The sequence below is a fragment of the Dermatophagoides pteronyssinus genome, unplaced genomic scaffold, assembly GCF_027571235.1.
Source record: "Dermatophagoides pteronyssinus isolate colony J.1.1.1.1 unplaced genomic scaffold, Derpt_VIB-CSIC_2022.12 sq0010, whole genome shotgun sequence".
Lineage (NCBI taxonomy): Eukaryota > Metazoa > Arthropoda > Arachnida > Sarcoptiformes > Pyroglyphidae > Dermatophagoides > Dermatophagoides pteronyssinus.
The window spans coordinates 83,166-97,040 of NW_027461534.1; the positions used below are offsets into that span (position 1 = coordinate 83,166).

At 29.0% G+C, this 13,875-nt stretch overlaps 3 protein-coding genes and 1 long non-coding RNA gene across 6 annotated transcripts in view; 2 read left to right on the forward strand and 2 right to left on the reverse strand.

Moving 5' to 3' along the window:
• Positions 1 to 4,275, reverse strand: part of pan (transcription factor pangolin) — a 33,672-nt gene extending 29,397 nt beyond the window's left edge. Inside the window, exons 1-2 of the mRNA XM_075821367.1 lie at positions 3,748 to 4,275; positions 1,375 to 1,702 (exon numbers count right to left, since the gene is read on the reverse strand). Coding sequence (XP_075677482.1) covers positions 1,375 to 1,702; positions 3,748 to 3,888 — 469 coding nt within the window. The 5' untranslated portion in view covers positions 3,889 to 4,275. The remainder of the gene's footprint in view (positions 1 to 1,374; positions 1,703 to 3,747) is intronic.
• Positions 4,276 to 6,678: 2,403 nt separating this feature from the next.
• On the forward strand, positions 6,679 to 8,150 carry LOC113798234 (caspase-1-like). Of its 2 annotated transcripts, none has more exons than XM_027348736.2 (4): positions 6,679 to 6,962; positions 7,024 to 7,343; positions 7,405 to 7,473; positions 7,547 to 8,150. In XM_027348736.2, exons 1-4 carry the CDS (start codon positions 6,847 to 6,849, stop codon positions 7,999 to 8,001), a joined length of 960 nt encoding a protein of 319 aa, XP_027204537.1. In that variant the 5' UTR covers positions 6,679 to 6,846; the 3' UTR covers positions 8,002 to 8,150. The 2 variants fall into 2 exon arrangements, with proteins under 2 accessions (XP_027204537.1, XP_027204538.1); XM_027348737.2 differs by having other exon boundaries at positions 6,680 to 6,962; positions 7,066 to 7,343.
• Positions 8,042 to 13,694, reverse strand: LOC142645355 (uncharacterized). 2 transcript variants are annotated; one of them, XR_012846513.1, is made up of 5 exons: positions 12,424 to 13,694; positions 9,688 to 12,362; positions 9,484 to 9,581; positions 8,493 to 9,357; positions 8,042 to 8,365 (listed from the first exon to the last, which is right to left on the reverse strand). It is a non-coding gene; the product is annotated as an uncharacterized LOC142645355 (long non-coding RNA). The 2 variants fall into 2 exon arrangements; XR_012846514.1 differs by having other exon boundaries at positions 8,493 to 9,421.
• On the forward strand, positions 10,084 to 11,959 carry LOC113798233 (uncharacterized). The gene is made up of 2 exons (XM_027348735.2): positions 10,084 to 10,193; positions 10,298 to 11,959. Exons 1-2 carry the CDS (start codon positions 10,101 to 10,103, stop codon positions 11,762 to 11,764), a joined length of 1,560 nt encoding a protein of 519 aa, XP_027204536.1. The 5' UTR covers positions 10,084 to 10,100; the 3' UTR covers positions 11,765 to 11,959.
• Positions 13,695 to 13,875: the final 181 nt, after the last annotated feature.

Consider the following 13,875-nt stretch of genomic DNA (forward strand, 5'->3'; position numbering starts at 1 on the left):
TTCTTACTGATGGATGGATGGTATAAATCTCATTATTCTTCCTCTGCATCGAGATATATTGGTGGAAATGAAATTCATATGGTCAGCTATTTTTTTTTCCTCTTCTCTATGTGTGTGTTTGGTTTCAATGTATTTCCCACTCACTAAAAAAAACACACATGCATGGACATTGGACCTAGAACTTTCAACTTGGTGTGACTATTGGAAATTTTTTAGTTTTTTTTTGTTTTTGTTAAAATTACAAAGTTTGTAATTTTAGACCCACCAAAAAAAGTCAATAATCCTAAATTCACATAGCAATTTTTCGCTTCTCTTTAAAACCTAAAAACAAAAAACAAAAAAAAACAAATTAATCTTACAACACATATCCAAAAGTGAAACAAAAAAAAATTAAGCCATTGATATGATTCAACAAGTTTTTGTTTTGTTTTGTTTGGTTTGTTTGTAAATCTCATAGATAGAATTATCATCTGATTGAATATGATGATGAGAGGATATATATGTTGTGTGGTAATCATCAAAAATATATAGGCAATACAATATTGCAACTCAATAACTTTTTTTTTTAAATAAAAAAGAAAGATCCTAATAAATCTAATTGAGATTTACATTATTTTGATTATGATGATTGTTGTTGTTGTTGTGTGGATTTAGGTAAACAAAAAACACAAAAAAAAACATGGAAAGAAAATCACTATTTTGCTGTACCAAACATTTATTTTGTTTGATAAAGTAAGAAAAAATCCAAATGAAATCTACACACACAGAACAAACAAACACAAAATCTTTATCATCAAAAAAAAAGGTGAATTGAGATAAAGAAATTTCCGTAATAATCATAATAATCATAAAAAAAAGCAAAAAAGAAACATTCTTGTTTTAGTCATCATTTTTTCTTTATTTATTCTCGACGACGACGACTATTCGATCATAATAATGATGATTAATTTTGTTGTTGTTGTTAGTTAGTTTGTTGTCGTTTTTTTTCATCATCCTGTAAATCAACCCGGATAAAATGAGCAAAATAGTAGCAACAAACAAAAACACACACACACAGAACTAGATAAGATCAATAAAGATTTGTCGGTAATAATGATGATTTGTTTGTTTGTTTGTTTGTAAAATATTATGAGAGAGATTAATGTCGAAAGATTTAAAGATTTAAAATTGATAATTCTCTATATGTGTGACATGTTTGTTTTGATGTAAATAAAGATTATTATCATCATTTTTTTCCCCATCCTATCATCTATGAATTTCTCCCAATTTTCATTCCTGGATATTCGAATTCGAATGTTTCGAATATTCGGACATCGATAGATCGAAAACAATCGATAGTTTTTCCTGTTTGATTTTTATACAAAAAAAACTTACCACCAAATTCTGTTGCTCGATTGATCGGCGATGATGATGGTGATTGTAGTAAACCACCACCATTTGTAATGATTCGATTATTTATTGAATCATTTAAAATTGTTGATGATGTTGCTGACAATGATGTTGTTGATGGTAATGATGATGTTGAAACTATAGCTGTTGGTGATGTTTTTGTTGATTGTTTTATCGATGATGATGAAGATGATGATGTTGTTGATCCATCACCACCACCACCACCACCATTTATCACTGATGTTGATGATGGTGATGATGATGAAGCTGTTGTCGATGATTTTCGATTCGATCTGGTGAATGAATTTTTTTCCTGTAAAAAACAACAAAACGGAAACAATAATTAATATGATTTTTTTCGCCTTTAAAATTCTTTCAAGCAAGAAAATTCAATTTCCTTGCTTCGTTGTGCAAAAATGTTCATCTTAAGATCTCTCTCTTCAAGTTTTTTTCCTTTTTCTGCAAGATAAACATCATTTTTTCAGTGTTTTTGTTGCTCAAAACATACAACATTCATTCATTCTCTGATTCATTGATCTGTCATCAACATCATCTCTTCTTGACCATCATCATCATCTTATGTCAATGATCCAAGCAAACTTGATACTTGTTGCTTTGTCGATGATGGCATCAGATTTTTGTTTTTTTTTACAAACTTAATTAGTTCTCGTTTTTCCCCCTCAAAAAAAAAATTTTAGTTATCGACAAGAAATTCCAACGATAAAAAAAACAAACTTGATCAAATCAAATTTTGATAATGATTTTTTTTTTACCAAAACGAAGAATTTAAAATTGTGCAACAACAAAAAAAAAATCTAAAGCAATAAAATTGTTTTTTTGGACGACAATTTTCGATAAAAAAATTCTTTTGAAAAACACTGAATTTTTTATGTTCAAGTTCTTGATCATCATCCCTCTCACAACCAAAACAAAATCCAAAGCCCGAAGGGATAGAAAATATATATTTTCCTGGCCAAAAACAAAAACGCCATTCACGTGTCCATGTCGATAATCATACGAAGAATTTATGATTTCAACAAAAAAAAAAAAAAAAAAAATGATCATTAACCACCACCAACCTCCCCCCACTTTCATTACCTTTCGTTTTTTCAATTTTTCAAAATTGTTGTGAAATAATCATAAAAATTTTAAAGCCTTTTATTTCTATCAATCTTTCTTTTACGTGAAACAAAAAAAAACAGATAAAAATACGAGATTATTCAAGTGTTGTTTGTTTGTTTTTGGTTTTCTGGTTAAAAATCTCCATAAAGCAAACGAAAACAAAAACAAACAAACATAATACCTGCGTACGACATAAACATAACAACAACAACAACATTTGTTGACGAAAGACCATCATCATCATCAGATTAAGAAAATCAAATGAAAAAATATACCTATAGGGTAATGATAATCTTTTTTTTCATAGCTTGAAAAAAACCTGATGAAAATCTTTGAAACAAAAAAAAGGGTAAATATATTTTACGCACATAATTCTGGGTGAGATATAAGATTTTATTTTTGTTTTTATGGCCATATTTTTCATATTGAATTTTTAAAAAAATGAAAAATTCCACTATGAAATGTTGGATCTATTCAATCATCATCATCATACACACACACCAGAAAACCAGAATGATAAACAAACTTTCTATCCTTCTTTTTAGTTTTTTTGAATATGATAAAATATGATATCTGCTGTACAGGGAAATTGATTAATCGATCAATCGATCGATTGATTGATTGGTGTGGTTTATATTTTCATTCTTGGCTAATTGATTAATTTTAATCATAAACAAGGATTGAATTTTTTCATTTAATCATGAGAGAGAGAGAGAGAGAGAGAGAGAGAGAGAGAGAGAGAGAGAGAGAGAGAGAGAGAGAGAGAGAGAGAGAGAGAGAGAGAGAGAGAGAGAGAGAGAGAGAGAGTGAAAAAAATGTGATAATAATTTCCGATTGATCGAAACCAATCAATCAATCAATCGATCGATTGATTGATTGATTGAAAAAAAATGCAACTTTCATCAATGATTTGTTTTTTTTACGACGAGAAATTAGTTTAGTCGAAAAAACAAAATTTCTTTTTGGTTGTTTGGATGTTATAAACAACAGCAATATGGCAGAAAAAGAAAAAAAAGAAAACTCAACGAGATAAGATAAGATTTTTGAGTCTAAAATAAATATTTCTTGCCGAAAAAGATATTTTGTTTTGGTTGCTAATCATCAACTAAGTGTGGATTTTTTGGGGATAAACCTTTTGTACGATTTTACTTTGAATCAATGATTTCCGATTTTTTTCGGTTTGGTTTGGAAAAGAATAAAGAATTTCAAGTTTTTAAAGTTTTTAAAGTTAGTTACCTGATCACTTTCAGTGATTAAACTTGATTTAAGATCAGTTAAATCAGCTGATGCACGTTTTTCATCTTCACCTTCAAATTTAAATACTTTAATTTCATCCGAAGATGCTAAATCTTCGGCCGATTGATTACCGACAGGCATTTTTTTCGGTTTTCGGTTTCTTTTTTACTATTTTTTCAAAAGAAAGAGTAAATCGATGAATCGAATGTGAATTCTTTAATGAAATTTGTTTTTCTTTTTACGTTGTGAACACATTTTTTTAAAAAACAACAACAACAAAAACAATCACAAACAAAACAAAACAAAACACTGAGACACTTTGTGTTGACGGAAATGCAAATTTCTTTTTTCGGACTTAAAAAACACAAAAAAACATCTGAAGAAACTAATGAACAAATCTAATTGATTGTCGGCATAATTTTTGTTGAAAATTTTCAACAACCAAAATTTATCAGAGAAAAGAAAATGAAACTTTTCTTCTTCTTTTTCTTTTTGGATTTATTAATATCAAATTAAATCAAATCAAATCAATCAATCAATATCAATATTGATCATCATAAATGCACATCGTACATCACATCGTACATCACATCACATAAACACCGAGAGAACATTTAACCAAAAAATTGATGATGATTGATGTTTTTTCTCTTTTTCATTTTCATTTTTATCAATCAAATTTTGATTGATATGATGATGATGATGATGATGATGAAAATTGATTGATTGATTTCATTCGATGATGGATGCACTGGATTCACTTGGATACATTCTTTTTTTGACCCAAAATTTGCAGGAATTTTTTTTTAAATCTATCGGGCCTTGTTAAACAGACGTTTTGAGATTTTTTTTCAAAATTTTTCAATTGAAAACCGCCAAAAAAAAGCCGTGTTTTGAATGAAAAAATCACTTACACTTTGTATAGAGATCTACCGCAAATGTGTGTGTGTGTAAGTATACAGCGGATAACAACACTGAATGAATGCTAAAAGAACTACCCTGTCATCGTGTTTGTCGATTTGGACCCAATGGATCATCAATATCACCACTACTACTGTTATGGAATTGTTAAAAAGCATAGAAGCAATATTGATCAATAACGAGGTCCATTACTATTTTGTCAACTACTACTACTAACAAAAAATTAACCAGCCTTTTTTTATTTCTGATCATAGTTGTTTATGATTGGCTTATCGCTATCACTGTTTAACACTTGTCTTTACAAAAATGCTCCGCCCATTTATATTCTTCTTCAAAAGAACATATTTTATGGCTGTTGCTGTGTTCTGCATTCCGTATTTTTATCTTTACGCAGTAATAGTCACAATAGATTTTTTTTATCTTTTTCTCACGTTATTTTATGGAATTCAAGTTTTAAGATTCTCATTATCTCTATATTGTGACTATAACCTTGTTTTTTTAATGATTTTTTTAAATTCTTAGTTTACGCGCGCTTGCGCTCAAACAAACCCTGAGATTTTTTTTTTATCTTAAAAAATCTCCAAATCAGAAAATAAAACTTAAAAGATAAGAAATCGAGAAGTTTTTTTGTTGGTTGGTTGGTTGGTAATTCAATACACACAAACATATAAGTCTGGTATTTTTTTTCTTGTTGTTGTTGTTGCTTACATATTACCATCGTGATCGTGGTTGTTGTTGTTGATTGTCGTTATCGTTGGTTGAAAGTGAACTTTGCACCTTTGATCTTCGATGTCGATGATGTTTGATGATGATGATGATGACTTGAAATGACTCGAAATTTCCTACCAAAATGAAAAAAAAAACATAAAATAAATAAAACCCTGATGATAATGTCCATTCTGTTGATATGGTTTCGAATGTTGTTGTAGTTTGGTTTTTCCAGTTTAACAGGTTCGCTACCAGCGACGCATATGTGCGTCGTTTTAGTTCTTTATTTTGAGCCCGACGACGCAAATATGCGTCGTTTTTGTATTTACATTTAAGCAAATATGCTTGGTTTTAGTATTCACATTTGATCGAATTTGCGTCGTTTTAGTTTTTACATTAGATCGAATATGCTTGGTTTTTGTATTCACATTTGATCAAATATGCGTCGTTTTTGTTTTTACATTAGATCGAATATGCTTGGTTTTTGTATTCACATTTGATCAAATTTGCGTCGTTTTTGTTTTTACATTAGATCGAATATGCTTGGTTTTTGTATTCACATTTGATCAAATATGCGTCGTTTTTGTTTTTACATTAGATCGAATATGCTTGGTTTTTGTATTCACATTTGATCAAATTTGCGTCGTTTTTGTTTTTACATAAATGCAAATACTCGTCGTTGAAGATTTTACATTTATTTATCAATTAGATTTTTTCAAATTTCTTATATAATTACTTTTACAAATATGCGTTGGTTTTAAAATCATTGCCATTCAAAGTTCTATTATAAAAAATTCCATGGGCTGTGGTTAAAGATTTGTTTCTCAAGCGCTGGTAGCGAACGAGTTAATTAAAAAACATGTCTTCTGAAATTTACATACTAATCAGTTAAATAATAAAAAAATTTGGAGTAAAAGTATTACAATTTACATCGGTCATAAAATCAATTATTGAATTGTGTTGATTTCATTTTCTTTGAGAAATCAAAAAAAAACAAACGTAAAAATAGATTTATTTTGAACAATCAAAAAGAAATTTATGACAATGTTTTTTTTTATTGTTATCATCAACCTAACCTAACCTAACCTGAGAAATCAGTCATAATAATTAAGCATAATAATCATAGTCAGCAACCTAACCTAACTGAACCATCAATTCACAGCTTAATATTGCCAACTGCAAATTACATATCGCCATCTGTTGAGCAAGAATCGAACTAAAAATGATTTCAAATCTACAGGTAAAATAATCGATTATTTATATCGCGATAGTATCGGACAGAAAGAATTTTTTATTCTTTTTTTTTATTGTCTCTCTTTCTCGCACACACACGAGGATTATTTGGATGATATTCCAAGAGAAACCATTTTGAAAAAAAAAAACAATAAAAGAAAAACGTCGTTACTCAAAATTTATTTAAATTGCGTCATTAAAAAATTTTTCGTTGTCATTATTTGTAAACAAAGAAAAATGGAACTTAATAATCAAAAAACTGATGCTCCCAACAATCTTAATAATAATAACAATAATAACAACAATAATTCAACATCAACGAATGAATTTGATTCTGGATTCTTTCTTAATCTGTGAGTAATTTTTGTTTTGAAAAAAATCAAACGAAAACAAAAAAAAATTAATTATCCAAAGTGATCCAAAAAAACTTTCATTTTTTTCTTTCAATGAAAAAAGCTGTAATATAAGTAAAATTGAAGAAAACAAATTACAACCTAAACAAAGCATACAGATCTCAACCAAACGTGATGATCTTTATTATAATATGGAAAATAAATATAATGGACGTTGTATTATTTTAAATTATGAAACATTTGATTCGGAAGAGCTTAGCCGTCGTCGTGGTACTGAACAGGATGTTAAAAAATTATCACAAACATTTAGACAGCTTAATTTTAATGTTGAAATGTTCAATGATCTCACTCATCATAAAACATTTGAAATATTTAAACGAGGTATTTTAATTGAAATTCAATGAAAATTTTTTATTAAAATTGTTTTTTTCCACATGCACAGAATCAATGATGGATCATACTAATTATAATTGTTTTGTCGTTTGTATATTGACCCATGGATCGAATGGAAGTATGAAATTGATGTTTCTTTTTTTGTTTCGAAAAGAAAAACTTAAATTTTTTTTCTCTCTTTTTTTTCTTAGTTTTACATACAAAAGATAAAAAATTCGATACAAATAAAATGTTTGAATTTTTTACTGGCACACATTGTCCAACATTGGTTGGTAAACCGAAATTATTTTTCATACAAGCATGTCAAGGTGAAATGTTTGATTCAGGTGTATTGGTTCATGATTCACCATTATCATCACCGAATTATTTTATGGTACCAAATTATGCAGATTTTCTTATATTTTACAGTACATTTCCTGGACATTATTCATGGCGTAATGTTGAACATGGTTCATGGTTTATTCAAACATTATGTGATGTACTTGATGAATTTTCACAAAAATTTGATCTTATGACATTGTTAACGATTGTTTGTCAAAAAGTTGCCATTAATTATCAATCAAAAGTGCCGAATAATTATTCAATGGATCGTAAAAAACAGATGCCTTGTATTATGTCAACGTTGACACGTTTGATTGCATTTTGAGCGTTTGAAATTCAATTTGCATTCTTCTTCTGACTAAACCTTTTTCCTTCCTTTTTCAAGCATAATGATAGATTTTTTTTTCTTTCGAAAACCAAAATCAATTTTATCAAAATTCTATTTACCTCTGTTCTGTTTCCTACCGATTTTCATAATAATTAATTAGCAAATTATTCCAAAGAATTTTTTCATCAATTTCGATTTTTTCAATAATTATTTTTTTTTGTTTGCTCAATTTCCTAAAAATGAATAAAAATGAAAATTATTTTGAAAAAAATGGATGTTCAAAAAATTATTGTTCTTGTTTTCTTTTTGGATTGGATGTTGATAGATATCCAGGTGATGTTTGTTTGTTGCCCGGGTTCATCTAAAAAAAAATGAAAACTGTTATTTATACAACATTACCTTGTTGACTAATCATTTGTTTACTATCTTAGTGCACATGTGCACCAAAAAAAGAAGAAAAAACAAAATTCAAATATAATCATATATACCTGGGATAGAAAACATATAGAGATTTTGATGAAAAATTGCGCACCTGTGCCAATGATGATGAATCCATGAGGCCAAAGAGAAAGAGAAAACAAATTCTCACTTGGTGTCCAAAAATTTTGTTGTTTTCTCTTCATCAAATATTTTCCATCATCATCATCATCGTTCATTACATACATCACTTAGTACCAGGTGAATGGTGTTTAAATCCATGACCAAACAACAACAATAACGAAAACAGCATTATGTTTTGGTAAACATCAACAAGATTATGATGTCAAACATATGATGTCAAACATATTATGATGATGATAATGATAATAATGACCATAAAGAGATAATTTGTTCATAAGATCAAGTTGTAAGAAATTTCGAATGGATTTAAATTCATTCGAAAAGCGCGCGAACACATTCATGTGTGTGTTTGGGTGGATCGTTATCGCTTATTTGAAGAAAAAAAAAAAGAAATTTTCCAATGAAAATCAGAATTTGTCGAAATTCTCTCTCTCAATGTTTCCAACCAAACGAAAAGAGAAAAAAGAGAAAAACATCTGTGTTGAATCACAAATCTTCTTATAACCGATTGATTTGGAAGAGAAATCTTCATCTTTTTGTTTTCTGGCTTATTGAATGGAATAAATCACTGAATTATTGAATTAAGTCAAAAAAAAACGATTTATATATGTGATTGGAACGAACATCTTTTGATCATTAAAAAAAAGACAAACGAACAAATCTCTTTGAAATTCTTAATCTTCATGATGGAATATCTGCCTTTTCTTATCTTGTCCTGGGTGTGGATAGTTAATTCTTTTTTTTTTTTTTTTGCTCATTAATTCAGGTGGTGGTTGTGGTGGTGAAACCAAACTTGAACAAAGTTGAAAGAAGACAAAAAAATTACAAATTAAAACAGAAAAAAAAGTGAACGAATCTTGAGATTATTATTTAGTTTTTTTTCGTCTTTATAATGCTTTTTATTGACGAATTTCTTACCTAAATACACACATGGTGGTTAAACGGATCAACCAACCACCGGTGTGTGTCATAATTTTTGATCCCGGTCGGTGGTTGATTTTTTCTTTTTCTACCTGCTAATAATAAGACAAATAAATAAAAAAAAAGAAGAACAGCAATAATGATTTGACCCATGACACCTGCTCGAAAAACTAAATTTTTTTTTCAGTTTTGGTTACTTACATATTTCAGTTCAATTCAAATTCTTAGTCTCTCTCACGTGCATTCAAAAAAAAATTTTTGTTTCTTCAGATGGCTTTATTTCTGTTATTTACCTGAATCAAGAATTTTTACCTTATTTAGTGAATTCATTCAGGTAGTGATCACATAGTGAAAGGTGAATGTAAAAAAAAATTTCTTGAGGTTTAAAATGATTGACTTTTTCTTAAATAATTTGGCATTCGTTTGATAAACCTTGTACATGTTGGATCGATGATATGAAAATTGCGTGTGCGCGCAACAAACAACAAACCATTTAAAACTTTGAATTTGATTGATAAAAATTTTGATTTTTTATTTCTTCGCCAAAAATTCTTTATTCTTCGATCAATCGATTTTGATTGTGCATCGGATGTTTTTTTCTTTTTCTCTTGAAAATGAAACAAATTTTCAGAATATTCATCATTATTTTGTTAATAGAATCAACATTGATTCTTGTAGAATGTCGTCGAATTCGTCTTGGTCGTATGGTTTGTATTTTTTTTAAATTTTTTGATGATAATTTACTCAATTTCGACCAAGAAGAATATTTTAATTAATCATTCGATTCTATTTCTACCTGAATTGAAAACAGAGACCCGGATTAATTTCAATGAATCGTCATATGTCGACTATATTTACACATCAAGAACCAACAGTAAAATCGAATGATAATTCAACATTGAACGATACGAAAAATTCAACATCAATCTATAGTGAATGGTCAAGTTGGTCAAGATGTCGTAAACGTTGTAAACAGATTCGTACAAGAATCTGTATTCAATCGGATCAATGTCAATCAAATATTCAAAAAGAAGAACGTAACTGTACAGGTGATCGTTGTCGATCAAATTCATCATTACCTGCTCATCATCATCAACATAATCATCACCATAATCACCATCATCATAATCATAATCATCAACAATCAATACAACCAAATAATAATGGACGTGGTCGTAGTACTGAATTCAAAGTACTTTATCATTTACAAAGTTATGTTTATTCACAATGGTCAAAATGGTCACCATGTACTGAACATTGTCAAACAAGACGTTATCGTACATGTGAAATGAAAGAAATTTGTGGTAATAGTACAATACATGAAGATGCTATTTGTGCAAAAAAAGGTAGTAATTGTGAAAAATATTTTAAATCCAAAGAAGAAGAACAACAAGTACAAGGACAACAATATGATCTGGATGGATCATCATCATCGACAAATACAAATTCACAATATAGACAATCAATAAATGAAAGTCGTTGGATTAATGATGAAACTTGTGGTCATTCATCAATACGTAATGATCTAGCAAGTATGTTACGTATAATTGGTGGTCGTGAAGCAAATAAAGGTAAATGGCCATGGATTGTTGCCATTTTAAATCGTAATCATGAAGCATTTTGTGGTGGTACATTAATTACATCACAATTTGTTATAACAGCAGCACATTGTGTAAGACGTCGTCTTTATATTCGTGCTGGTGAACATGATCTAATGATACCGGAAGGTTCTGAACAACAAGAACAAGTATCATCATTATTTGTACATCCAGAATATGATCCAGATACAGTTGATAATGATATTGCTCTATTAAAACTTCGTCGTCCATTGCAAATGAATCGTTTTGTATCACCAATTTGTCTGCCAACCGATCAAGATATTCTACCAACAAATAGTCTTGGTACAATACTTGGTTGGGGTAAAAGAAAAAATTCAGCAATGTTTGGTAGTGATGTATTACATCAAGCACAAGTACCAATAGCTGATAATGATGATTGTCGTAATGTTTATAAAGATAAATATATGATATCCGATAATATGGTTTGTGCTGGTTATAAAAAAGGTAAAATTGATAGCTGTGCTGGTGATAGTGGTGGTCCATTATTGTTTAGTAAAAAATCATCAACAACCGCAACAACAATGGATACAAAATGGTTTCTATATGGAATAACAAGTTTTGGTGAAGGATGTGGTAAAAAAAATAAATATGGTATTTATGCAAAAGTACCGAATGTTGTACAATGGGTACGTAAAACTATTATGGAAAATTTGGATTAAAACATCATCAACGCGACATTATTATTATGAAAATAAAACCCTGTGATAAAAAACAATTGTCATTTTGCCACCCAATATAATCATCATCATTCAACATCCACATCCACACACAATTTTTGTTTTTACTTTTACTTTGTACTTTTTTTACCTGCTGCATAATTTTTAATTTTTGTAAAATAAAGTTTTAATAATTTATTTCCATGATTTTTTTGGGGGTTTTCTCTTTGAAATAACGAAAAAAAAAGCAATTAAGAAAAATGAAAAAATGACCAGTGGTTGACCACTTAGTGTGTGTGGGTGACATATATGTTTTCAACACACACACAGCGGTAGTTGACAAACAAATTTGTCAACAAACAATGTTTATCGAATAGAGAAAGAAGAAAAATTCATTAGCCAAAACTGACCATAAGATTTTAAAGAATTTTTTTACTTTTCTCGACCAAATATTTACCCTGTATAAACAAGAACAACATCAATAAATTCGTTAATAAGCAAAATGTTTATTGGATAATCAGCGTGTGGTGTTGTTGTTGTTGTTGTTGGTTGGTTGATTATCAACAACAGAATAACACCCGGCGAAACAATCCTTTGACACCTGTGCAAATATTATTATTATTTAGTTGAAAATTTACAGAATTATTTAACACATTAGTTACCTGTACAGTGTGTGTGTGTGCAGAATTAGATTGCATATTACCTGTGTGTGTGTGTGTTATGGTCCTTGACCGCTTTCTTGTGTGAAAGAATGTGTGTGTTTAGAAATTGAATTTTTTTCGTTAAAAAATTTTATTTTGGTAGACTGCTTGTCGCCAATCATCATCTGTGTGTGTTAGATAAACCTAGATTTTTTCTGCACATTGCCTCGAGCATTTAGAAAAAAAAAACATTGTAGCAATGCAATAGGTCGGTTCGGTGTGTGTGAAGAAGAAGAATACCAAAAACCCATATGGCCAATCATAAAAATTGATTTTCGTTTACTTCCCCCTCATCACCACCAAACACCTTTTTTTCCATTGAAAAAAAACCAGATACGACTATAGATGGTATTTTTATTTGGTTTTTTGTTTTTTCGACCAAATGATAATGATGATGATTTTTTACGTTGAACATCGAAACACTGCACAGCATAGTTTAAAATGAAATAATAATATCGCATAATTTTTACAATGATGATTGGACAGAAATAATCATCATGATGATGAACAAACCGACATTACAAATCACGTTTCTTTTCTTTTTTTTCTGATTATCTTTATGGAGAAAATGCATGTACACATCACCCGAACATATATACACACACACACCCCCTCCTGACATCAGACACGCATTGAATAAATATGAAATGAGGGTAAAAGAATGATCGAATAGATCGAATCATTTTTTTTTTTTTTTTTTTTTTATTACGAATGCCAAGGAAAAAAAATTCAAGTCAATTTTCGATGTCATCATCGTCGTTTTATAACGTTTGCTTCTTCAACGATTTGAAATTTCTTCAAAAACAACGATTTTTTTTTGACTTATAAAAATATTCTTCAACAACAGCAAAATTATGAACCAGAAAACAAAAACAAAACTTTTTTTGTTCGGAATACCAGAATGGAATGGATCAGCAAAAAATTTGTCGAAAAACAAAACAACAAAGTTAAAACAAAATAAACCATGATCATTACAATCATCAATGATAATCATGTTCTAATTTTTTAATGCTTTTTGATTTTTTCAAATGTCCATTATCATTATTATCATTATTATTCATGTTTTTTTCACTAATTTCAATTTGATTATCATCATTACAATGGCAATTAATTATTCTCAATATTTTATTATTCGATTTTTGTTTTTCATTTGTCTATTCACATTATTTAATGTTAATTTACAACAACAAAAACAACGTTATTATCGACCAACAAAGTGGCCATTATCATTATTATCATCATCATCGGGATAATAATTGATATTAGGTCGATGATTGGTTGATTTTTTTTTTTTTTTGGTTGATCTAATTTCACTCTCCGCTTCCATAAACATTCATAATTCTAGTTGAAAAACTATTTTTTTTGTTTTGTTTCCGAATGAAAAATGTTTTAGTTTTAGTTTTGCTTGTTTAG